A 27099-nucleotide genomic window follows, 5' to 3' on the forward strand; every position below is an offset into this window, starting at 1 on the left:
AGATGTTTCAAAAGTAGTGAATGATAACCGAACATTAAAATGAGAGCCATATGGTAAAATTAAATATGCGTCTGTGTCGGGAATACTTACAGCGAACCTCCAGCTTACACTCCACGACGTCCTCCCCGCTGTCGTTGATGGCCTTGCACATGTACACCCCGCCATCAAAAGGACAAGGCTTTCGGATCTCCAGAGTCAGAACACCGTGTTTACTCAGCATCCTGTATTTGGCTTCATGTGTGATGTCCATCTTGTTTTTGTACCAGGTCACTTTAGGCTGTAGCACAATATAAAACATGTCATTCCGTTCATCTAGTCATGAACTAATTGAATGTTGTTGCAAAATAATAATGTATTATGTTGATCTGCTTTGTTGCTGGGTGTAAATATAACAATAACCTCACTGACCTTGGGAATGCCTCTGACAGAGCAGCTGAGGGTAGCGTTGTACCCGCAGATGACTGAACGGTTCATTAAAGGATGCGTGAACTTAGGAGCCTCAGAGAAGTTGATGTCCTTGTAGGTGGGAGACTTGTAATCCAACCCTGCAGACATATTAGTTTGGCAATGCTAATCACATATTCAATCATGTCAATTTAGTGGTGATATTTATTTAAAAGTCAATCAAAGCATGATACTCATGTCCTTCCAGTCCCACATACCAGTTTTCTGGATGTAGACGCTGTCTTTTGTTATGCAGGGTTCTGGACTGTGACCCACCAGGTTGATGGCGAAGACTCGAAAGACGTACTCATTGCCCATTATGAGGTCCGACACGACACAGTTGGTTCTGCGGTACTGATCCAAGACTGTGAACCACTCCTTAAAAGGTGGAAAAAAACATGTTTGCAGGGGAGAACATGCAAACTCCACAAAGAAAGACCCCGAGCCCGGGGATCGAACCAAGACTTTCTTATTGTGAGGAACACGCACTAACCCCTGTTGCACCGTGCTGCCGTCAATGTCTTTTTATTTTTAAGAAATTTTGTGACAGGCGAGAACTCAATAGTAAACCATTTCACCGCCGACCTCGTCTCACAAGATGTAGTTTCTCTTAAAGGCCTACTGAAACCCACTACTACCGACCACGCAGTCTGATAGTTTATATATCAACGATGAAATCTTAACATTGCAACACATGCCAATACGGCCGGGTTAACTTATAAAGTGCAATTTTAAATTTCCCGCGAAACTTCCGGTTGAAAACGTCTATGTATGATGACGCATGCGCGTGACGTCAATCGTTGAAACGGAAGTATTCAGACACCATTGTATCCAATACAAAAAGCTCTGTTTTCATCGCAAAATTCCACAGTATTCTGGACATCTGTGTTGGTGAATCTTTTGCAATTTGTTTAATGAACAATGAAGACTGCAAAGAAGAAAGCTGTAGGTGGGATCGGTGTATTAGCAGCTGGCTGCAGCAACACAACCAGGAGGACTTTGACTTGGATAGCAGACGCGCTATCCGACGCTAGCCCCCGACCGCATTGATGATCGGGTGAAGTCCTTCGTCGCTCCGTCGATCGCTGGAACGCAGGTGAGCACGGGTGTTGATGAGCAGATGAGGGCTGGCGTAGGTGGATAGCTAATGTTTTTAGCATAGCTCTGTAGAGGTCCCGTAGCTAAGTTAGCTTCAATGGCGTCGTTAGCAACAGCATTGTTAAGCTTCGCCAGCCTGGAAAGCATTAACCGTGTAGTTACAGGTCCATGGTTTAATAGTATTGTTAATTTTCTGTCTATCCTTCCAGTCAGGGATTTATTTATTTTGTTTCTATCTGCAGTTAAGCCCGATGCTATCACGTTAGCTCCGTAGCTAAAGTGCTTCGCCGATGTATTGTCGTGGAGATAAAGGCACTGTGAATGTCCATTTCGCGTTCTCGATTCTCATTTTCAAGAGGATATAGTTTTCGAGGTGGTTTAAAATACAAATCCGTGATCCACAATAGAAAAAGGAGAATGTGTAGGATCCAATGAGCCCTTGTACCTAAGTTACGGTCAGAGCGAAAAAAGATACGTCCTGCACTGCACTCTAGTCCTTCACTCTTACGTTCCTCATCCACAAATCTTTCATCCTCGCTCAAATTAATGGGGTAATCGTCGCTTTCTCGGTCTGAATCGCTCTCGCTGCTGGTGTAAAAAATGGGGAAATGTGAGGAGCCTTTCAACCTGCGACGTCACGCTACTTCCGGTACAGGCAAGGCTTTTTTTATCAGCGACCAAAAGTTGCGAACTTTATCGTCGATGTTCTCTACTAAATCCTTTCAGCAAAAATATGGCAATATCGCAAAATGATCAAGTATGACACATAGAATGGATCTGCTATTCCCGTTTAAATAAAAAAAAATTCATTTCAGTAGGCCTTTAAGTATCCTTCTTGAAAATGGCCTTGCAAATATATATCTGCCACTTAATCAAAATGTTGCTCTCCTTCTATGTGAGTACCGGTGAGTTTTCTGTGGCTTTCTATGGCTCGTATGGCTCCGGTGCCACTTCCTGTTTTCGCAACTTGTGATTGGATACTCACTTGGGACTCCCAAGTGAGTATCCAATCACAGTGAAAGGCCAGCTAGAAGGCCTTACTGACAACAACCGGTGATCTGATTGGCTATTGCAACTGTCTATCAACTGTATGTGTCCGTTCACTTACAGCGCATAGACGCCCGCATTGTTGGTTCTGAAGGCCCCGGGCAGATTTGGTACAGCATAGCAACATAAGCTTTCTGAATTCTGATTGGATACAAACTCTAACCTAAAAACAACAGCACTGGAAGGAGCACCATATGACATGAAGACAATGTGAATACTTTTAGATATTTAGGGAAAGTAAATTAAAAATTACTTTTGTCCATTAATTATGATCATGATTTCTTTAAAAACTACTTTTGTCTTTTATTATGATCATGATTTCTGGTTATGTTAGGCCAGCACAGAAGGCCTTGCTGGCCCTGACGGCACACCACTGCTGGTCACACATACATTACACCACTTGTACCTCAAACAATTAGTTCGAGGTCATTTAGCACAACCAGAATTAATACGTATACGCATCGGGGAATAAGGCACACTGTCAATTTTTAAGATATGGAATGGATTTTAAGTGCAACTTATAGTCTGAAAAATATGGTAGTCAAGTTTGAAGTGATCAATCAGAAATGGAAACTGAAAGGAATGAAATTAAGGATTGTGTGTTTGTTGTTACTTCATATGCAGCATATGTGGTCTTGAACAATATGAAGAAAGAAATATCTCTTCATTGAAGGAATTTTTTGTCATCTGAATTTCGCGTCTCTGGCATTGCTTTTAATGCCGATTGGGAAGCGACGTAGCCTGCGATACAAGTTTTTGGGTAACGCCAACCCTTATCATCACTCATGCCCATGACTGAGTACAGAATATAGTACTAACCATGGTCTTTTTGTCAGCTTTCTGAATACTGTAACCAGTGAGCTCACAGTTTCCATCGTCTCTGGGAGGCTTCCAGTCGAGGGCAACGTTGAAGCCCCAGACATCCGTGGCCTTCAGGGCCTCAGGGGGTCCTGGTACATCTACAATAAAAATGTAAAAAAGGGTAAGTACCGTGCAAAGTATTGCATAATCTTAGGCCACCACCAACTATGTTGTTTTATTGATCCACAGTTGTCTTTTTACACAAACCACTAAATACATATACAGTTAGCAAGATTACAAGTAAATTAATCCGCAGAACTTTGTGGAGCAGTGGCATATGGGAGAAGGAAATTTGATTAAGTTGGCCCCGACAGTGGCCGCTATGAAACCACTAGTTTGTCATTCAGGAAGTAGACAGTAGCAAACAGTTTAGTCTTGCCTTGGTGAAGGTCTGTGGTCTCCTAACGGCCTTTCTTCTTAAAGGCCCTCTCGAATGCTGACAACACTGGCACTTACTTCATAGTTCTGGACCTTAAAATGATGTCTACAGGTACAATCCCCCCAAAATAAACACAGTACTGATTTTAGGCTTGTTGAATTTCAGCACATTTTTGAATGCCCGCTTTTAGCTTCAACATGTGGGTGGGCCTTCATCAGCCTGCTGGAGGGCCTTTCCTATTGCAAAGTTTGTGTTTTTGCCCAGAATTTGAAGGAATTATCGAATATGTCTGCCAGATGCATTGTTGCACGTTGTAGCAATACAACTGAAGAAAGGGTCAGCCTGCATACATTTCCAAATTATTTGAATATGAAGAACGTATGGACCTCTAGAGTCAAATTGACTCATACAAAATTGGACGGACCAAGCGAGAGAAGTTTCACTTAAAGCTATCCTCGATTTCAAGGAAGAAGGGTTTTGGTCAGAGTGTGAGTGGGAAAATTGTAGAAGATTCAAACCAAATGCGATACCAATAATCGGGAGCTGCCTTGAGAGAAACAAATACAGAGTCAGAACCTGCGGAAAAAACGGAGAAATAAGAGCAAACATGTTGCTAAAAAAAAGAGATAAAGAAGGTAAGGTTTTGTGTTCTCTTCTACTGATGTTTTCCTCAAAATGCTAGGCTATGGTGTCTATGGAAGAGGAGATAGAAGAACATGGATGTCCGGAAATGGCAATTCTTTTATTTATCTTTTTGGCTCATAATGTTAAACATACTAGTTTTGAAGTAATCATGGACCAGGGTGACAAAAACATGCAATTAAGTGATCAAAATAATAGTTTTACATGCTTTTATCCACACTGTCTATGCAGGGCTAATGGGCGCCAGTTCGCACCAAGAGGGGGCGGTGATGGAAAGGGGGCGTTCTAAATTATTTTAATTATCTACCGATTAATTAAAAAATTAATTTATGTTATGGAAAATGACTACTGGATTTCCATACAAGAGCAAAAAATACATTAGGAGAACCTGATAGTGAAATTAAGGTCACTTGGACGCTATGAGTCCTTTAAGTTCATTGTTGCATTGTTAAATAAACACATCATACAGTGTCCTAAGACTTTGACTTTGACTGTAAACTAAATGCACATCTAGGTGCTGTATTCTGCTCATTTAATGTTATTTTAAATACAATCTGCATCCTTCTCCTTTTGGCCAAAACACTCATCTACCATAGCCTGCTCCTCCGACCTACTTTGTTTCAATTATCCAGGGGTTAATGGTCAGCTATCCGCCGCCCACCACCATCACTGAGAATTATTCTGAAGCAAGTCAAAAGGTTCATGCACTAACCCTATGATAAGACACTTCCACAACATGTAGAGTGGGGGTCAGCAACCCACGGCTCTAGAGTCACATGCGGCTCTTTAGCGGCGCTCTGGTGGCTCCATGGAGCTTTTTCGAAAATGTATGGAAATGGAAAGAAAATGGGGCGAAAAATAGTTTTTTTTTTGTAATATGGTTTTTGTAGGAGGATAAACACGACACAAACCTTCCTAATTGTTAGAAAGCCCAATGTTTAATATGTTTGTGTTTATGCTTCACTGATGAGAGTATTTGGCGAGCGCCGTTTTGTCCTACTAATTTCAGCGGCCCTTGAACTCATCGTTGTGTGGACTGTGACTCAACAGTTTGTTTGACATGCATAACTTTCTCCGACGCTGCCACAGAAAGACGTATTTCATGCCACTCCTTCTTTGTGTCATTTTGTCCACCAAACGTTTTATACTGTGCGTGCATGCACAAATTTGAGCTTTGTTGACATTATTGACTTGTTGGAGTGCTAATCGGGCATATTTGGTCACTGCATGACTGCAAGTTAATCGATGCTAACATGCTATTTAGGCTAGCTGTATGTACATATTGCATCATTATGCCTCGTTTGTAGGTATATTTAATTTCCTTGACTTATGTCCTCTGTGTATGTAGTTTATTTTTCCATGTTTCATGACACATGATTTGTATGTAATATTGGCTGCATTTCTGATAGTTGTTTGTGTGCCATGTTGTTCCAGACCACAGCAAACGTTACGCAGCTTGCAAATATTCTAATAAATCCATTAGAAGAAGACAGCCTGCCGTTTCCTTTAACTTGGACACACATCTAGACCTTTGGCCATTCTAAGACAGTCATTTCCAGGATTTTTCTCACTCTCTGAGAAGTTTTACTAATGTTGTCCAATATTGTTCAAGTGTAGAATAAATATCATATTTCAACATTTCTGTCAACAAAGATTTGCGTCAGCCTGTGACACAAAGTCATTCTGATAGTAGGCTACTATAACTAATTAGCCACTTACATCATGTGTTGCCATCATTATAACACTTACATAAGTACTTACATTTTTTGCGGCTGCAGACAGATTTTTTTATTTTAAATTTTTGGTCCAATATGGCTCTTTCAACATTTTGGGTTGCTGACCCCTAATGTAGAGTAAGAGTACATTTTCGTTGAATGTAGAATAGGGCAGGGTCTCTTTGTAGCGTTCCTGCTCACCAACAACCTGCAGCATCACTTTGGCCGTATCCTCCACATTTTCTATGTGCACCTGGAGGTTGTACGTCCCCGAGTGTTGTCGTTCAGTCTTGCGTATGAAGAAGATGGTGTCTGTCTCGCTGTTCCTCACGCTGACGAACGTGGAGTTCAACGGCTTCCCATCTTTACTCCACGCAACTTTAGGCCTGGGCTTACCCTGGGTGAAGTAAATGAATACACAAATTATTTATTTACATTTCTTGCCACAATATGTTCATGTATACTTTTTGAACTAGATGAACTTTGTATGCAAATATTACAAATAGTTTGAATAGATGTGACACTTTGAAGCCGGTTTCTACTGTAGCTTAACAAAATAGTGTAGGGTTCGGTATTGTTTAATTTTTAACTGATACTTGTACCAAATTGGTACATTTCAAACAGTGCCGGCTCTTAAATGGTGGACAAACTGTTACTTAACCTATGAAAAACATCATAAAAATACCCATCCATCCATCCATTTTCTACTGTTTGTCTCTTTCGGGGTTATGGGGGGTGCTTGAGCCTATCCCAGCTGCACTCGGGCGGAAGGCGGAGTACCCGGAGGGAACCCACGGAGTCACGGGGAGAACATGCAAACTCCACACAGAAAGACCCCGAGCCCGATATCGAACACAAGACCTTCTTATTGTGAGGAACATGCACTAACCCTTGTTGACCGTGCTGCCATCATAAAAAAATAAAAAATTAAAACAATGCCTTTTTATTTTTAAGGAATTTTGTGACTCAATAGTAATTTAAATACTTCTATAACAGATACAATACAGGCCAAAAGTTTGGACACACCTTCTCATTCACAACACAACTGATGGTCCCAACCCCATTGATAAAGCAAGAAATTCCACTAATCAACCCTAATAAGGCACCAAAACCATTTCAGGTGGCTACCTCTTGAAGCTCATCGAGAGAATGCCAAGAGTGTGCAAAGCAGCAATCAGAGCAAAGGGTGGCTATTTTGAAGAAACTAGAACATAAAACATGTTTTCAGTTATTTCACCTTTTTTTGTTAAGTACATAACTCCACATGTGTTCATTCATAGTTTTGATGCCTTCAGTGAAAATCTACAATGTAAATAGTCATGAAAATAAAGAAAACCCATTGAATGAGAAGGTGTGTCCAAACTTTTGGCCTGTACTGTACATTGAGAGAAAAGTAATAAATTCAACAATATGAAATATAATCCGTTAAGACAACAGATCAGTCGAGTCATAAACATCGCAACAAACACGACTGGACGGGTTTTTAGCTGGGCAGGCAAAGGGAGGAGCGTTACGAGACAACTTCAGTGTGAATGTTGTTTTCAATTGCTTGTTTAGGGTAAGGAGTAACATAAATATAATATTTAAATGGTTATATTTCATAGTTAAGTCAAATTTTAGGAAACCGGACAAAGGCTATTTTTCTAACCTTCAAGGCAGTTAAGATTAATCTTTCAAATTGTACGGATTAAATATGCAATCAGATCAACGTGCAGAATTTTTTTTTAATCAAACCTGTATTTTACAGTTATACATTTTATTGCCTTGTCACCTAAATGGGACCGATTCGCTGGCCCATGTTCATGGATCCATCTTACTATACCTGAAAGGGAATCACAAGGTTGACGGTGTCTCCAACTTTCTTCATCAGAGTCTGACGGAGATTTCGGGGAAGCCAGATTTTGGGGCGTTCTGTTGAAGAAAAAAAACACAAAAATCATAAATAAAGGCACATTCCATCCATTCATCCAATTTCTATACTGCTTATTCTCAAATCTAAATACAGTAGGACACGTTATTAATATGACTTAACAAAAAATCCTCAAAACAGCCCACTACCTATAATATGGGCTTTTTAAACATCAGATCATTGTCTCTCAAAACGTTATTAGTTAATGAGGTCATTAGAGACAACAATCTTTAATGCCATTGGTCTCAGCAAAACCTGGCTCAAACCAGATTAATTTTTCCGGTTTAATGAGGCACCTCCTCCAAACTATACAAATGCACATATTGCCCGTCCCCTTAAAAGGGGTGAAGGGTTCGCACACCAGGCCCTATTCGGACTTTATCAGTGAATTTTCAGAGTTTGTCGCTGATCTAGTGATGCACGCAGATAATATAATTGTAATGGAGGATTTTAATATCCATCTGAATACCCCATCAGACCCTACGTGCGTAGCGCTCCAGATTATAATTGATAGCTGTGGTCTTACACAAATAATACATGAACCCACGCATCGCAACGGTAATACGATAGATTTAGTGCTTGTCCGGGGTGTCACCACCTCCAAAAATATGATACTCCCGTACACTGAAGTAATGTCCGATCATTACCTTATAAAATTCGAAGTTCTGACTCATTTGTGATTTAGGGCTATATAAGTAAACTTTGATTGATTGATTGATAAATGTATCAATTAGGGATGCGTCGATTGATATACCACTGATCAGTATTTTTGTGAAAAAGTATGCAATCGGCTAATGCGGATTATTAATCATCACCTCCATTGAATTTCTTGCAAGTGTTATTATCACTAGAAGACCAGGCTGAACATGTTACACAAAGTAACACCAAGCAGGAGCAAGCAAAAAGGCATAATCATCGCTGGATTTTGTCAGTGTTTAGTTATTGTGTACTATTGACTATGTTTTGCTCAAACAATTGTATGTAATAAAAGAGAGTAAGTAACTGGTATAAATATTGTGTTGATACTGTTGAACTGTAAATAGCACTCACCATAAATAAATCCCAAAAAATATATCGGTATCAGGTGATCTCACCCATGGATGTTCGTATTGGCTTCAGCAGGATTAAACCCTGATCAGAACATCCCCAGCTTCCACAAATTTGCTTTTGATAAGTCACTTACGCATGATCTCTCTGATGGTGACAGGTTGAGCTAGGGTTGCAGGAGCGCTCGGCCCAGCCATGTTGAACGCCCGCACACGGAACTGCAATTTGTCTCCTGTGGTGAGCTCTCGGATCATCACTGAGGTCCTGTCGGTCAGACCTTGAATGGCTGGTATCCACTCATCCGCTGTGGTCCGGTAACACACAAACAAATACACAAAGACTCATTGTAAGATCAGGCAGTCCATTTTAAGAAAAGGTCCAGCCTAGTTCGCTTATCTAGCAGCAAAGAAACACCAGACGTCCCTCTCCCAGGTGTTCCCAGGCCTGTTGAAAGACGTAACGCTTGATCTACTAAAGAATTGCGTGTACTAAAACATGTGCAAATTTAATAGCGCTTGCAAAGCTAATCTACTAAACTTGTGCACAAAGGATTGTGTCTCTTATGTGATCAAAATAAGGTGTGCAATCCATTTAGCGTGTATGTCTTTATGTACTGTATGTGTAGATTGCATGCTGATTATCAGAACAATACTGGGAAGAGAAAATGCAAACGCAGTATAATCGTTTAGCACTTACAATGTGATTCATCAGGACAAAAACTGTTCTGCGGACGCTATTTTGCGTCTCTATAAAATATGTGTCCAAACTGGCAGTTACGCACAATTGACTGGGAGAAAGGAGGCGATTGCGCTGCAAGGACAGCTGGACAGAAAATTAGTTTTTCTTGTCAACATAGTTTGAATTTCCTAAATAAAATAAATAATAGACATATCATTTATTCAGGAATATCATTTTATACAATTTTATTGTAGCTGGATGACTTAAGGGGCTGATTAAAACAAATTCAATTGTGGCGTATTGGTGTCTGCTAGATTTTTTTATTTTATTTGCTATTTGTTTTTTCATTTAAGAAATATTTTATTATAATATATCTTGCATTATGCATTTCCTTGCATTTGGATCATTGCAGACACATGGATGCGCCGCAGTGTCGTGATGGTCCGCAGCCTGCACAGAGCACCGTTAGTGTGCTAAAAATTGTTTCTGTTGTCTAGATTGCTATTCTATATTGCAGAAAAGGTGTAATAGATTATAGATGTGTGCTGCTTGTTCAACATTGCAAAACCTCACAGGTTGGATTGAACGATAACATGAATGTGGAGGGATATGAGTGTTTCCATGGGCACATAATACACACAAAATCAGTACACGCAATATCCTCATCTGCGCCACTTTTGCTCTTATTATCAATTGTACACCAAGTCTTACTAGATTACTCACAACACACCCACTAATTACACACCATTTTGTAGTTTTCACATGCTATTTAGCATGTGTTATTTAGATATTAGTAGATCAGGCCCATTGTTTTTCCAACTTGTCGGTGTCATGCTAAATGATGTACCAGTTGTGCAGAACTGAGGAAGTATCAGGTCTGTCAATAGGATCGACTTTAGGATATGATGGATCAACTTTTATTCACCCAACAATGGGGAAATTATGTAGTTGCAGCGCAGATACGAAAAGTCCACAAAAACTTTTAAAAATAGCACAAAAGTCCACAAAAACTATTAAAAGTAGCGCAAAAAGAGCACAGATCGGCTGTAACAAGCTGCCACTTCTGCGGCACAGTTTTTACATACAGCAACAGTTATTGCATTGATTAACCAGAATATGCTGATACACTCCTGCCTCATGTCGGAAATTGGCACCAGAATAACCCACGGTCCACTGAACGCCACAGTATAAAGTGCGATTAAGATCTCATCCTGGTACCTATAACCAGTGAGGGTACCCTACCACTGACGAGCAAGTAAAGTTCTCTTTTTTGAAGCAGTGTAATTGTATTACCGCAAAGGTTCAACTATATTAATAGATCAGACCCGGGAAAATTAAGGCTCACCGGACATTCCCAAATATTTTTTTTAGATCTTTAAGATCTAAACTGTAGCCGCCATTATGATGTGCAGTGATGTTTTCAAATGACCGTAAGTCTTGAACTATACCAAGTATTTCAATGGTTGGAATCTGCGCTTTCGTATGATGTACTAGTTAGTATGGTCGTCTAATTAGTTACTATGGTCATCTAAGTCATAGCAGCTCAGACGAGGCACCAAGCAGTGTGGGTGGGGAGCGTTTCCACAGAGTGTTTCCAGAGCAGCCAGCCTGGGTGTCCGGGACAGACGCGGAAGGAGATTTTTACAACAAAGATCTAAAGCTTAGTGATATATCAGATGTATCAGATCGTAGGTGTTTTTTTTTTTTACCCTTCGCGTTTATATTTCACTGTTTGTTTCGCTTGATTGTAAAATATGTCGATCGAGAGGGGGTGTGAGGTTGTCAATATTCAGTGTTTTATCGTTCATAGTTAATATCATAAATCCCACATTTTAATGTACATTCTGGGTGTCTCATTCAGTAAAAAAAATTAAAATTCCATTCCATTTTTTAAGGCGGTCTGTCATAATGTTTTTAGCATTCAATCAGGCATTATTGTGAGGTTTTACATTAGTGTTCCAAAAAATAGGCATACCGGGCCCCAGACACATTTTTTTCTCTAAATTTGGCCCCCCAGAGTGAAAATAATTGCCCAGGCCTGTAATACATGGTCACATGTTTTTTTGTTAGTTTTTTTACACATTGATTAAGCAGCTGTGGCAACATTTTATTTTGAGTGTCACTTCACCAACAGCCATAACAAGTTTAGCATGGATCGCATGAATAGTGAAACCATTGCTAAAAGCTCAGCAGCTGATTTTTACCAAGAAACTGGACCAAAACAGGAGAAAAGCATCGAGTCATTTTGTGAGTGGCTCAGCAAAAAAAAAGCAAACAGGCTTTTTAGCACTTATGTATTGCCTGAACAATTAAATGTGAATAAAAGCATATAATGTAGTCAATAAAAACACCCTTATTGGCGCCAGTACTTACTGCCTTCCTTGCAGTACTCAACCCCATAACCCTCCAGTTCAGCTGAGCCGATCCTTTCCGGGGCCCGCCACTTGAGCGTAATGGAAGTGTCACTGATGCCGTCAACGCACAGTCCGATGGGCTGGCTTGTTGGGGCTGAAAGAGGCACACAGGGCAGCTTGAAGGCCTTGATGAGTCAGTTAAAACATTGTCAGCTCATTTCGGAGTAACCACGGAGATCATGTTAGCAGTGAGTGAGGCAAACATTAAAAAAAGGAATTAGTACACTTCTATAAATGCAGTAAAAATACTTGAATTTTTCAGCCTTGTCAGTCACGGGGCTGGACAAAAAGCAACACAACCACACTACAAAGCGTGGATTTTTATTTTTAAGCGGTCAAAAGTGCTTTTTTTTAGCTAAACCGGGGGTCAGCAACCCGTGGCTCTCGAGCGGCATGCGGCTCTTTAGTGCCACCCTAGGGGCTCCATGGAGCATTTTTTTAAAATGATTGAAAATGGAAAAAGATGGAGGGAAAAAATATTTTTTTTGTTTTAGTATGTTTTTTGTTTGAGGACAAACATGACACAAACCTTCCCAATTGTTAGAAAGCCCACTGTTTAATATGTTTGTGTGTATGCTTCACTGATGAGAGTATTTGGTGAACACCGTTTTGTCCTACTAATTTTGGCGGTCCTTGAACTCACCATAGTGTGGACTGTGACGCAACAGTTTGTTTACATGTAAAATCTTCCACTCCTTCTTTGTCTCATTTTGTCCACCAAACGTTTTATACTGTGCGTGAATGCACAAAGGTGCACTTTGTTGATGTTATTGACTTGCTGGAGTGCTAATTAGGCATATTTGGTCAGTGCATGACTGCAAGCTAATCAATGCTAACATGCTATTTAGGCTAACTGTATGTACATATTGCATCATTATGTCTCATTGCAAAGAAAAAAAAGAAAACATCTTTCCTCCCTTTATATTTTCCACCAAACGAGCCATTTGGAATTTGCAAAACCTTTGACGTTTTTGCACTGATGACATCAGCGGCTTATCCCTCTATGGTATACATATACCCAACGTCTGCCATTGTAGTCTGACGTTGTAGTTAATAAGCTCCTTCTTTTGTATCCTCTTTTTGCGCGGCAGATTGGCTCCTACATGCACATGCATCTTCTACTGTTGCCATTTCTAACACAAAGAAGCATATAGCTGAACTTAAGCTGTCAGTAGCCTTGCTATGGAAGTGCTAAAAAGTGGGCGGGGAAAAGGCGCAGTCGAAGTGGAGGTACGTAAACAAGACCACCCGCAAAACGGCGCATCCTGAAAAGACAATCAGAAAGCAGCTTGAAAACGGTCTGTAAAACATAATCTATGAAAAATTATGACCAAAGAACCACAATTACATGTTATTTAGACCACAATGAAGTGTTTTAAATGTAAAAAAAAACAACTCATAATATTACCTCATTAAGTCACCAAAAATAAGCAGTTTTGACCTTGTTTTAAAAAAAAAATGGCAGATTTCTGTTCATTGTAGTGCATTCATTCACTTCACATTATTACTTACATTTTTGTTTTTCAATTATTACTTTTATTTATTTATCAAAAAAGTTGGATTAGATTTGATTTGATTAGATAGAACTATTGATCACTTGGGCGCATGTCCTCAGGAAAATTAAGGTTTCTATATGCAGTCGTGGTCAAAAGTTTACATACACTTGTAAAGATCATAATGTCATGGCTGTCTTGAGTTTCCAATAATTTCTACAACTCTTATTTTTTTGTGACAGAGGTATTGGAGCACATACTTGTTTGTCACAAAAAACATTCATGAAGTTTGGTTATTTTATGAATTTATTACGGGTATACTGAAAATGTGACCAAATCTGCTGGGTCAAAAGTATACATACAGCAACATGCATGATCAATTTTGGTGATGTAGAAAAGTTGCAATCAAATCAAATTAGCTTCATGGCATGGCCTCTTAACTTCATGTGACACCTGTTGACTTCTCTGAGCCCATTTAAATAGGGCTCATGTGATGCAGTCATTAGACTCGGTTACAAACGCGACAATGGGAAAGTCAAAGGAACTCAGCACAGATCTGAAAAAACGAATCATTGACTTGAACAAGTCAGGAACGTCACTTGGAGCCATATCAAAGCAGCTTAAGGTCCCAAGAGCAACTATGCAGACAATTGTTCGTAAGTATAAAGCCAGCCATGACATTATGTCCTTCACAAGTGTACGTACACTTTTGAACACGCCTGCATATATATATATATATATATATATATATATATATATATATATATATATATATATATATATATATATATATATATATATATATATATATATATATAATAATAATAATAATAATGGATTAGATTTTATATCACGCTTTTCTATTATTAGACACTCAAAGCGCTCACAGAGAAGTGGGAACCCATCATTCATTCACACTTGGTGGTGGTAAGCTACATTTGTAGCCACAGCTACCCTGGGGTAGACTGACGGAAGCGAGGCTGCCAGTTTGCGCCTATGGCCCCTCCGACCACCACCTATCATTCATTCATCATTCATTCACCAGTGTGAGCGGCACCTGGGGATTTGGATGTCAAGAGAAAGGGAACGAACCTGCAACCCTCAGGTTTCTGGCACAGCCGCTCTACCCACTACGCCATACCGCCCCCATATATATATATATATATATATATATATATATATATATATATATATATATATATATATATATATATATATATATATATATATATATATATGTATATATATATATATATATATATATGTATATATATATATATGTATATATATATATATATATATATATATATATATATATATATATATATATATATATATATATATATATATATATATATATATATATATATATATATATATATATATATATATATATATATATCATATCGAAATTCCATCCATCCATCCTTTTTTTACCGCTTGTCCCTTTCGGGGTTGCTGGGGGTGCTGGAGCCTATCTCAGCTGCACAGTGGCCTAGTGGTTAGAGTATCCGCCCTGAGATCGGTAGGTTGTGAGTTCAAACCCCGGCCGAGTCATACCAAAGACTATAAAAATGGGACCCATTACCTCCCTGCTTGGCACTCAGCATCAAGGGTTGGAATTGGGGGTTAAATCACCATAAAATCCTTCCCGGGCGCGGCACCGCTGCTGCCCACTGCTCCCCTCACCTCCCAGGGGGTGAACAAGGGGATGGGTCAAATGCAGAGGACACATTTCACCACACCTAGTGTGTGTGTGACAATCATTGGTACTTTAACTTTAACTTAACTTAACATGGGCGGAGTACACCCTGGACAAGTCGCCACCTCATCACAGGGCCAACACAGACAGACAACATTCACACTCACATTCACACACTAGGGCGAATTTAGTGTTGCCAATCAACCTATCCCCAGGTGCATGTTTTTGGAGGTGGGAGGAAGTCGGAGTACCCGGAGGGAATCCACGCAGTCACGGGGAGAACATGCAAACTCCACACAGAAAGATCCTGAGCCCGGGATTGAACTCAGGACTACTCAGGACCTTCGTATTGTGAGGCACATGCATTAACCCCTGTTCCACCGTGCTGCCCCATATCGAAATTGTTTTTTAATAAGATAGTCTACATGTGTTAATCCAACCCTTAAAATGTAAAATCTGATCTAATTAGGTTTTTACATGCATGTTCACATCTTCAACTGAATTAGTTCAATATATTTTCTTTATGTGAAGTGAAGTGAAGTGAATTACATTTATATAGCGCTTTTTCTCAAGTGACTCAAAGCGCTTTACATTGTAAATCCCAATATCTAAGTTACATTTAAACCAGTGTGGGTGGCACTGGGAACAGGTGGGTAAAGTGTCTTGCCCAAGGACACAACGGCAGTGACTAGGATGGCGGAAGCGGGGATCGAACCTGCAACCCTTAAGTTGCTGATACGGTCGCTCTACCAACCAAGCTATAACCCCCCATGTTTTTACTGCGCATGTAAATATGGTGAGTAATGCCATTTTCGCTACAGACTCACCAACTGGCACAAACGGCTGTGAGGCAGGACTGTGGCGTGACATGCCAATACTATTGACGGCATAGACCCGCATTTCGTACTCCACTCCTTCAATCATCCTCTTGGCCTCATAGGTCGTTTCGATGTAGGGGTCAAAGTTTAATCTCATCCACCTGTAACTCTTCTTCTTCTTTCGCTCCAACACGTAGCCTGAGCCAAAAAAACATTTTGTTTTGGTCTGCAAGCCGTCCTGTACGGTACGATATTTTTAGCGGGAATAAAGCATCCCAGTTAGCTTTACCAATAATTGGCTGTCCTCCATCAAAGAGAGGGGGATCCCATTGGACAAGACAGGAATCTTCTCCTACACTGAGAACTCTGGGAGCCTGAGGAGGATCTGGAACATCTAGTGTAAATAATGTTCATGTGATCAGAAGAAAATATATTTCATTAATTAGCAGTGGTTTTACAATATCCCTTTCTGTCTTACCAACGACTTTCACATTGATGTCTGCAGTGTCCTCCCCCGCAGGATTACGAACCACAACTGAATACATTCCTTCGTCTTGCCTCTCAGCCCCTTCTATAGTAAAGATGCAATGTCCTTTGGTGGTTTCAACATGGACTCTGCCATCTCCCTCTGTGATGACCTGCATCATGAAAAGCAGAGCAGAGTCAAGGGAAAGAACATTGGTTAAAATTACACATAATTATATTAGTTGTACATGTATATTACAAACACTATTGTAGATCCTCCTGAGACCGAGCATCCTCTGCAGTGGACATTGGATTTGGTCTGCCTTTTGTTACGCATTTAGAAGAAGAAAAAAATAGCCCTGTAATGCAAAACGGGGGCGGCGTGGCGAAGTTGGTAGAGTGGCTGAGCCAGCAATCGGAGGGTTGCTGGTTACTGGGGTTTAATCCCCACCATCTACCATCCTAGTCATGTCCGTTGTGTCCTTGGGCAAGACACTTCACCCTTGCTCCTGATGGCTGCTGGTTAGCGCCTTGCATGGCAGCTCCCGCCATCAGTGTGTGAATGTGTGTGTGAATGGGTGAATGTGGAAATACTGTCAAAGCGCTTTGAGTACCTTGAAGGTAGAAAAGCGCTATACAAGTATAACCCATTTATCATTTAAAACACAAATTTCCACTGCAGACAGCTCTGGTTCTCAGGAGGACATAATGAAAAACAGAGTTATGCATAAATCTGTGGGGAGAAATGGTTTTTACTGTCGATGGCATTTGGTGTTGACTTTGGTGTTGGAGAGCAAAGAGAAGTGGTTCCAAGTGGGAACCTTGTGGGACACCAATGTTTTGGGTGCAGTGGGTGGACTGGAATGGCCGCAATTTGACTTTCTAAGAGAGCTTGAAGAGGTAGTATATGAGGTGAACAAGGTGCTGAAACAAAGAGGAATGAAGCATGAGCATCGTGCAGAGCCCATGGGACAGCAAGAAGCGAAGGTAATTTAAGTGGGCAGAGAGCCCAGGAGGAGATGTATCAAATGCACTCTGAAAGGATTTGGATAGAGAAGAAAATAGCAATAGGTTGGGATAGCAGCATCGTCAAATTGGTACCATAAAACTGGTGAAGCCTTAGCAGGAAATGTGTGCTCAAGCATAAAGATATCAATTTTTGGAGTCTCGTATGTCAAGCATTTTAAGTCAATGATAATTAAAAACCATTGGTCCACAGTTTCCAAAAGCAAACTACGTTTCAGTTTGTAATTATTAATATTACACTTCATAAAATATGATTGAATACACAAACATACACACATAGTAATGGCAGGATTGTTTTTGTATGCAATCATTCTACTGTATTTACAGCTTTAAAATCATGTTGATGCTATCTTTAATAGAGACAAAAGGTGGTGTTCCAACTATGGAAGGATCAAACTCCTCAGCCTCCTTGTGAAAGTCTCCACCAGGGTGCTGGAAAGAAAAGTCTGACCGTTAGTTAAACCTTAGATTCGGAAGGTGCAATATCATCTGCCCTGGTTGCAGACCACTGGACCAGCAATCTTGAACTTGTAAAACCAGAGAAGGAGCTTGGTGACAGTACAGTGAATAGAACTTTGCCAAGGATGTCCTCTATCACTAATTCTGTTCATTATTTGTATGAATAACATTTTTAGGTACAGGCAAGGCATGTCGGGCATCCAGTATGGTGGCCTTACAATTAAATATCTGCTATTTGCAGCTGAAGTGTAGGGCTTCGTCCAAATCTAGACTTTAGAGTTTCATGGGGCAGTCTGTAGCTTGAAACCCTCCTGGATGAGAATCGCCACTTCCAAATCTGAAGCCATTGTTCTCTTTTTAGGAAAGGGTAAATCCTCCTTGTTAGAGTGTAGTCGTACCTTAATTTGAGAAGTTTAAATACTTTTAGGTTTTGTTCATGAATTGGGAAAGATGGATTGTGGGATGTCTGCAGTATGCAATTGTTGCATCAGATTACTCTTAAATTACCGGTCAATCTACGTTCCTACCCTCATTTATAGTCACAAGCTCTGTATGGGGACCTGAAGGGCAAGTGTCTAAGTTGGTCTTCCTTTGCAGAATGACTGGGCTCACCCAAAGAGATAAAATGAGAAGCTCAATCATCTGGTAAGGACTACAAGTAGAGCCACTGTTACTCCACATTAAGAGGTGCCAGTTCAAGTGGTATCTGGTGTGGATGCTTCCTAGAAGTCTCAATGGTGAGGTGGTCTGAGAGGAGGTCATACATACTCTGGTAGACATTGGACACACTGGTGGGACTATGTCACACAGCTGGCCAGGGGATGCCTGAGTGTCCTGTTGGAGCTAGAGATGATGGCCAGTGACAGGGAAGTCTGGGCATCCCAGACATGGATAAAGTGAAGAAAACGAATGGATGGATAGATGTCTCCATTTGGTTCCCCATTGCTGCTAAAAACATAGTGCATTGTTCTGGAAAAAAAACTAAAGTTTCTTTCTGCAATCCATCCACTCATTTCTGAGGTCAAAGGTTACTGATCATCTACAGTAATGAATGCCAAACGTGTTTGATGCAGGTCTCTGCAGGGCAATCAAGTTATTCATCACTAAACTCACCCAACCATGCCTCTGTGGACTTAGTTTTGTACTAAATAAATGCGTATGTATGTATGTGGCACAATTGCATAACCGACATGCATTACCTTCCCTCCTTTGGTCCAAACTACAGTAGGAGCAGGGTCACCAGTTATAGGAACATCCAGTCGTAATTTATTGCCGGCCACAACCACGATGGTAGACTCAGCCGTTTGGCCCATACAGTCCAGGTGGATCTTAGGAGGGTCTTTAAGCAAATTTATAGAACACACGCACACACCAAAGCTGGTTTAGGAATAGGCAATACAGCGGTTGTATTTGTGTAACTAATATTTAAATTGGTTAATGTATATACTGTAGGTTTAAAGAGCAGAGGACATTTTTCAAGTTACCTTGACGTGGCACGTAGTCAATCTTTACCTCTACAAAATAGAAGAACAAACGTTATGTAAGTAAGTGACAGTTTAAGATTGTATGAGCTTATGAATGTGGATATTACCCAAGAAATTGAGCTTGGCAGAAAGGTTGAAAGCGTAGCCATCTGGTACGAACGTGTAGTCTCCTTCATCTTCAGGTTTGACGTTATCAATGGTCAGTTTGTGGATTCTGTACGAGTCAAAGGTAGAGGCATCTTGGGAGCGACACTTTTGAGAGAGCTACACTTGTGAGTATGGTCACCTGCCAATGTGTGTGATATTAATCCTGGCATTGGGCTTGACATCCACTCCATTTTTGTACCAGGTTCCCCTCACGTTCTCATCCGAAACCTCACACTTGAACATTGCCTGGTCCTTCGCTTTGACTGTAAGGTCAGCAATGCTCTGGTAGACCTCTAGCTCTTTCTCTGCGCATACAAAAAATGGCTCTTGGTAAGCCTTGCAGAAACCAGGCGAGTTGGGCATGCATATGCAGAAAATGTAAGAGGCAGTACAATTTGTATAACTTATTAAAAGTCTTATCAAACTTACAAAGCACCTGCTCTCTGTTTCACCGCCTCACTTTCCGCTAGCTAGCTGCTAACCTAGCGAAGCTAAGATTGTCTCGGTCGGAAGCTGCACTGTTCGCCTCTCAAAAGCTAAGTGCTATCTTTCTATCTGTGTGCTTCTAATTGTTTTACAGTTTTATTTATGCTTTCTCCAACATATTTAGTGTCTTATCAAACTTAACAAAGCACCCATTTTCAGTTTCACCACCGCACTTTCAGTGCTAAGATAGTCCCAGGCCGAAACTACTGTGCGTTGGAGGCAGCAAGCACTCGACTCGGTGAAGGAAACAACAGAGTTCGGTTGCCCCGCCGCTGCACATTGCTAACGCTGATGCAGTTCACCGCTCAAAGCTAAGTGCTATCTTTCTATCTGTGTGCTTCACATTGTTTTACACCTTTCTTTAATCCTTCTCCAACATATTTAGTAGTCTTATCGAACTTACAAAGCACCCACTCTGTTTCACCGCCTCACTTCCAGCTATTTAGTTGCTAAGATAGCGAAGCTAAGGTAATCCCGGTCTGAAGCTACAACGCTCTGTGAAAAAAACAAGGTGAGTATGGCTTCCTGTTCTTCGTGTGGATAGGTTAGCTCTACTCGAGGGCCGTGTCCGCCAGTTAGAGCAGAGTAATTTCGTAGGGTGCCGCGGACATGTTTGCTCGCGTTAGCTGTAGCAAGCTGACTAGCCCAGTTTGTAGCAGCCCTAAGTGGTCTACAGGCTCGGTGAGCCGGTTGAGATGCAAAATAGATTTAGCCCTTTAGCTACACCCCAGTCTACCGGACACCCCACCTTGGTCATAGGGTACTCCATTACTCGGAACATACATTTTAGTAAACCAGCCATAATTAAGTGTATTCCTGGGGCCCAACTGACATTGAAGCTAATCTTAGGGAGCTGACTCGCAACAGACCTATTAAACACGTACGACAGGCTAATCGCACCACTAGCTACGCAAACATATGTAGTTGTACACGTCGGCTCCAATGACACTAGGATGAGACAGTCAGAGATTACAAAGAGGAACGTAGCTAGGACTTGTAATCTCGCTAGAAAGATGTCTCGCCACCTGTGCCTGTGAGAGGCAATGATGAGAGATGTAGCAGATTAGTCTCGCTTAACAAGTAGCTGGATAGTTTTTGTAGGGAACAGGGACTAACGTTTATTGATAATTGTCCCTCTTTCTGGGGAAAACCGGGCTTGCTGAAGAGGGACAGCCTTCACCCTAACTGTCAAGGCGCCATCACTCTACCTAGGAACATAGATTACTGGTTGAGTCACACTTGACTAACTACACTAGAGCAAGCTCGGACACAGGCAATTACAGTACCTGTTAGCCCGCGTGAGGAGTCAGTTAAGCTAGAACTAACCAGCGCCATGCTGGAAAAGTCCTGCACACAGAGTTTCTCGTAAAAAAATACATGACTCACATAATATGTTTTCTGTAGTGACTGTGCCAGAGGTAGACATGCATTCTACCAAAGTGGCAAATTATGAAGTGTTAAATCTATCGCAGCACCAAGCAAATAATCTCAACATCCCAACCATATCAGTCCCTAGATGTAGGGTTGTACTGTATAACGGTACTAATAAAGTACCGCAATACTAATTGATTGAAATCTGTACTATTCTGCCTTTGAAAAGTACCGGTACCGTTCTTTCATCTGAGTGCCGCTGTGACTACAGAGCCGTGGTGATTGATGTTGAGTGTGTCAAAACGAACACACAAAGTAAAAACATCTTGGAGAGGAAGAATGGCAAAAAACGACAATTCTACTGGATAATAAAGAGGGTGCATGAAGTGCAATATGGAGATTATTGGGCTTCAAAACCAATGATAAAGGTGACACTTTAAACAAGGAAGTGCCACGCTTCAAGTGTTGCTTTAAAATATGCCTCGCCAAATGTGGCGATTAATATTACCACCTTTGCAAACTTAGGTAAACATTTAAATAGTAAGCATTCAGATTTGCACAAGGAGTTATAAAGAGTGACAGGTAATAATGTAGTTGTTACACCTGTCCTGATGTTCGGCTCCGGTGCAGACCGTAGGAGCACAGGGGAAATGTTCCCTTCATTTCACTTTACCCTGCAATGGGTCTGCTAAGCTCCGCTTTCTGGTCAAAATTCGAGGCCGCCAATTTGTGACAATCTGGTTGCTTTATTATTAGTTTTGCAGGACACAACCGGACCCATTCATCACTTTACTGCGCAATGCGTGCGCTCCTCGTTACTCGCCCACTCACTCACTGACATCACTCAGCCAACATGTTGGCTCTTAAACACACACACACTACTCTCATAAGTTAACCAGCTCCCCTGTTGTGAAAATGTAGATCCATAACACGTGGATACGTAGACGCCCACACAGCTGCTTGGCTTGATGCCAAGTATTATCGGAGTTAGGACCGGCCATCTAACGTCAACTATGACTGAATTTGGCAACAAATTGCTAGAATTTGTGTTTTATCTTTAGCAAATATGTGTTTTACCTGTTACATGGCTGATCTGGGTACTTCTATTCATAGTTTTGTTTTTAGTACTGACTAATAATTGTATTTTTCTTAAAGCACATACCAGGATTGGCAACCATAAATCATGAAGCATTTAATATAATGTCAATAAAGCTTTTTATTATATTCTAATCTAATCCTTGGTTGTGGCAGACTATATGTAATATGGAAAATTGTAAATTTTTCTTTGAGTGCAACAAGAAAAACACAATGTGTTTAATGCCCTTTGATTTATATTTTAACCTTCTAAAATTGTTCTTTGAGTGCAATAGGAAACATTTGTTTATTGTATTGTAAGATTGTCTGTTAAAATAGAGCCAAAATTAAAACTTCTTGGTAGTTCCCTTTATTTGGAAAAGTATCGAAAAGTAGCAATAAGCATTTTGGTACTGGTACCAAATTATTGGTATCGGAACAATCCTACCTAAATGTGATCAAAACGATTTAAGGCGCACCATGCAACATAGACGTAACGTTATTGATATCAGTACTATAGTTACCATTAATAAAAATGCCTCAAAACCTATAATCCAACTACCTATAATGTGGTCTTTTTAAACATCAGATCATTGTCTCCCAAAGCGCTATTAGTTATTGAGGTCATTAGAGACAACAATTTTAATGTCATTGGTCTCAATGAGACCAATGACAGGCATCTTCCAGGCATCTTCTCCTAACTATACGAGTGCACATATTACCCATCCCCTTAACAGGGGTGGAGGGGTCGCACTAATTTCCAATGAAAATCTTAACCTTAGCACTAACCTAAATAATAAATATAAATCATTTGGGGTGCTTACTATGAGGTCTGTCACACCGCTACCTCCCCATCTGGCTGTTATCTATCGCCCTCTGGGCCCTGTTCGGACTTAATCAGCAACTTTTCAGAGTTTGATGCTAATTGAGTGACGCATGCAGATAATATAATTATAATGCTGGATTTTAATATCCATATGTGTACCACGTCAGACCCTTCGTGTGTGGTGCTCCAGACTATAATTGATAGCTGTGGTCTTATACAAATAATAAATGAACCCACGCATCGCAACGATAATACGATAGGTCTATTACCACCGCCAAAGTTATGGTACTCCCGTACACTCCGATACTACTACCATATAAGACTCAAATTTTCTGACTCATTGTCAAAAAACTACTAATAACCAATGCTTTAGCAGCCCCCACATTAATGCTGTCACAACTACGACTCAGCGCTACCTGTTCCAAGTTGGGATCCGGGATGGACCTTTTCTCTATGCATCAGTTGGTGACGTCTCTGCGCTGCTGATTTGTCTACATACACGAGGATCCACTGCTGGCCTCACTATGAACTGGACTCTCACATTATTAACTGTATCCACTCGGCATCCATTGCACCGGTCACCCAAGGTGTGGTCCCCACATCTGCGGTCTCTTCCAAGATATCTCGTTATCCCCATTGGGTTGAGTTTTTTTCTTTTCCTGATGTAGTGGTGGCTTGTGCAGCCCTTTGAGACATTTGTGATTAAGGGCTATATAATTAGATTTTTTAATACAATAAAATACCCACTATCCATATTTGTTGAGTGGTTACTTTAACATGTATTTTGCGATCAGAGGTGTAATAACTTGCTGAAAATTTGTGAAATGAGAATAACACAACTAATAATTCATTATAATTCAAAACAATACTCTGACTTGTTAAATTGTTAATCACACAGAAGGAAAGAAATTGGGTGTATTAAATCAGGCGCCATCAAAAAAAGAAAAACAATTGAATGCGGCAATGAATGCGGCAAAGGGGCCCATACCGATATTCATTCTGAGGGGCCCAGAATTCCTAGTAACGGCCCTACTCATAACACTCCCCATTTTGACACTGGTTGTTGGGAAAACATTAGAATTTCATAATCAAATTAAATAATCAGTGACGTTGTGGATTGTGGTCCTTGGCCTTAGTGGTAATGTTTCTGTTTTTGTAATACAGACTTTTATCCTAACTCAAATACCCCATAGTATTTTCTTACTTCAGTAACAGCTAATAGCTAATAGCAATTATAGATTTACCTCTGTAAGTAAACAGGAAAATAAACTCATGTCAGACGTGTTGAGGATGACATGTTCAATGTTTTCGCTCGTGGTATTGTTGCCAGGGGCAGCAGCCATTTTCCTCATCCTGTCGTTTGCCGGCAGCGCATATTTGTTTACGTTCCGGAAAAACACAAGTGATGGTGTCATCGATAACAATTTTTGACAAATGAATTTGTCTGTGGCAAATAGTATTAAATATTTTTGTTGATAGTCAACGAATTGTTGCACCTTTCATGGTGAAACTCACCCTGCACCATGAGCTCAGCCATCGACTCGCCACCGTTAGTTTTGACCCTGTAGTGGCCACAGTCCTCTTTGGTGGCCTCATTAATAATGAGAACATGCTTGCAGCCATCTTTCTTGAAGCGATACTTGAAGGATTCATCTCTTGCTAGCTCCACACCATCCTTCTCCCTGCACAGATATGCAACGCATCGATCAGCATGAGCACAAATCATTTGTTAAACGGTAATACTTGTATAATAATACGACTAATATACTGTGTACTGTATGTTTGACAGTATTTTAATTACACATCTGCAAAATATATTGAGATCCAAACGGAAGTCCTACAATGCTGGATTAATAAAGTCTACTCTATCCAAATTGCATCAATATATTTCCCTTCTCAAAGATAATAAAATCACGGGCGCGGCCACCACTGCTGCTCATTGCTCCCCTCACCTCCCAAGGGGTAATCAAGGGTGATGGGTCAAATGCAGAGAATACTTTCGCCACACCTAGTGTGTGTGTGTGACAATCATGGGTACTTTAACTTTTTTTTAAATGTCTTGACTCCACTAAGGTAAATTATTAATGCCTCTTTGTTAATTTATTTACATGGCTAAATTGCTGCAAGCCAAAAATGACCCCCGGGCTGCAATTTGCACACCACTGTCCTATCCTATCTTGTATAGCAGTGCCATCCAAATGGCGGTCCGGGGGCCAAATCCAGCTCGGGAGTGACATCATACCGGCTAGTTCCAAACTTTGGAGACAAACACTTTTGCAGAAAATTCCTAAAACACTACAGTGCTCCTGTTGTATAAAATAACTTGGATGACCGCAAACACATTGGCAGATCCTTGCATTAACATTTCACAACCTTGCTCGCAAGTATTGAACACTTGGAATTTACATAACTAAGACGTTCCTCAAAGCAACACTTTAAGGCCTTGTCTACATTAAGCCGGATAACTTCTTAAACAAATAAATATTTAGCCTAAGCCCCGTTTCAGCCACCCTAAACCATCGTTTAAGGTTCCCCTCCTTGGATACATTTTTACACGGGTAAGTGCGCCGTGTATTTCTTGAATCTCCGGCTCTTAGCTTTGTATGGACTCATCGATCGTTTACAAACTGATTTCGGAGAGGAAGTGACGCCAGAAAGTCCGCGCCCCACACAGGAAGTGACGTCAGAAAGAACACGCCACAGCCTGCTCCATAATAAAGCGGTATCGTAACTCGGAGGTAACCACTGAAAAGATGGAGGCGAGTCATCCAGACATGCCCGTGTTTGTCCTTCCTCTACATGTACAGACGCTTGTGGAAATCACACATGAATATCTTAAGAGAAAGCGATTGCAGCTATTTGGGATACAACACTTCTCAGACGGCAAAATAACTTTCCAATGTCCAGGTCAGCTGTGATTCTACTTACCGAAAAACGTTGTCCATTTGTCCAAAGAGAGACATCCCGTGGATGTGAATAAAAAAAGGTAACGTCTGCTTTGTATTACCTGGCCGACGAGGGAAGACTATGGAAAACATCAAATGCATTTAGACTGGCAAAGCAGACTGTATCAGTTATTGTCCGCCATGTATGTCGCGGACTCAACGTCTATGTCCACAGTATATAAAGTCACCAAAAACGAATGGACAATGAAGGTGAAGGCAAAAGAGTGAGGAGTGTCCCGACCAGATATCTAGATCCCTAGTTTGATTGATGTAAAATGTTCTTTATCACATTGTTTACTTTCACATGTCCATTAAAGATTTGATTAATTTATAAATACCATGAATTGATTAACATAGACCCCGACTTAAACAAGTTGAAAAACGTATTCGAGTGTTACCAGTTAGTGGTCAATTGTACGGAATATGTACTGTACTGTGCAATCTACTAATGTAAAATGTTCTTTACCACATTGTTTACTTTCAAGTGTCCATTAAAGATTTGATTAATTTATGAATACCACGAATTGATTAACATAGACCCCGACTTAAACAAGTTGAAAAACTTATTC

General features: G+C 40.5%; 1 protein-coding gene across 1 annotated transcript in view; it reads right to left on the reverse strand.

Annotated features, from left to right (window-relative positions):
* Positions 1 to 27099, reverse strand: part of mybpc3 (myosin binding protein C3) — a 74881-nt gene that overhangs the window by 2335 nt on the left and 45447 nt on the right. Inside the window, exons 15-30 of the mRNA XM_062030867.1 lie at positions 25101 to 25267; positions 19968 to 20133; positions 19789 to 19895; positions 19682 to 19711; positions 19397 to 19536; positions 16726 to 16885; positions 16537 to 16641; positions 16257 to 16445; positions 12194 to 12328; positions 9279 to 9446; positions 8009 to 8097; positions 6388 to 6583; positions 3409 to 3548; positions 663 to 822; positions 409 to 545; positions 91 to 277 (exon numbers count right to left, since the gene is read on the reverse strand). Coding sequence (XP_061886851.1) covers positions 91 to 277; positions 409 to 545; positions 663 to 822; positions 3409 to 3548; positions 6388 to 6583; positions 8009 to 8097; positions 9279 to 9446; positions 12194 to 12328; positions 16257 to 16445; positions 16537 to 16641; positions 16726 to 16885; positions 19397 to 19536; positions 19682 to 19711; positions 19789 to 19895; positions 19968 to 20133; positions 25101 to 25267 — 2276 coding nt within the window. The remainder of the gene's footprint in view (positions 1 to 90; positions 278 to 408; positions 546 to 662; positions 823 to 3408; positions 3549 to 6387; positions 6584 to 8008; positions 8098 to 9278; positions 9447 to 12193; positions 12329 to 16256; positions 16446 to 16536; positions 16642 to 16725; positions 16886 to 19396; positions 19537 to 19681; positions 19712 to 19788; positions 19896 to 19967; positions 20134 to 25100; positions 25268 to 27099) is intronic.

Source organism: Entelurus aequoreus, linkage group LG02 (assembly GCF_033978785.1).
Source record: "Entelurus aequoreus isolate RoL-2023_Sb linkage group LG02, RoL_Eaeq_v1.1, whole genome shotgun sequence".
Taxonomy (NCBI): domain Eukaryota; kingdom Metazoa; phylum Chordata; class Actinopteri; order Syngnathiformes; family Syngnathidae; genus Entelurus; species Entelurus aequoreus.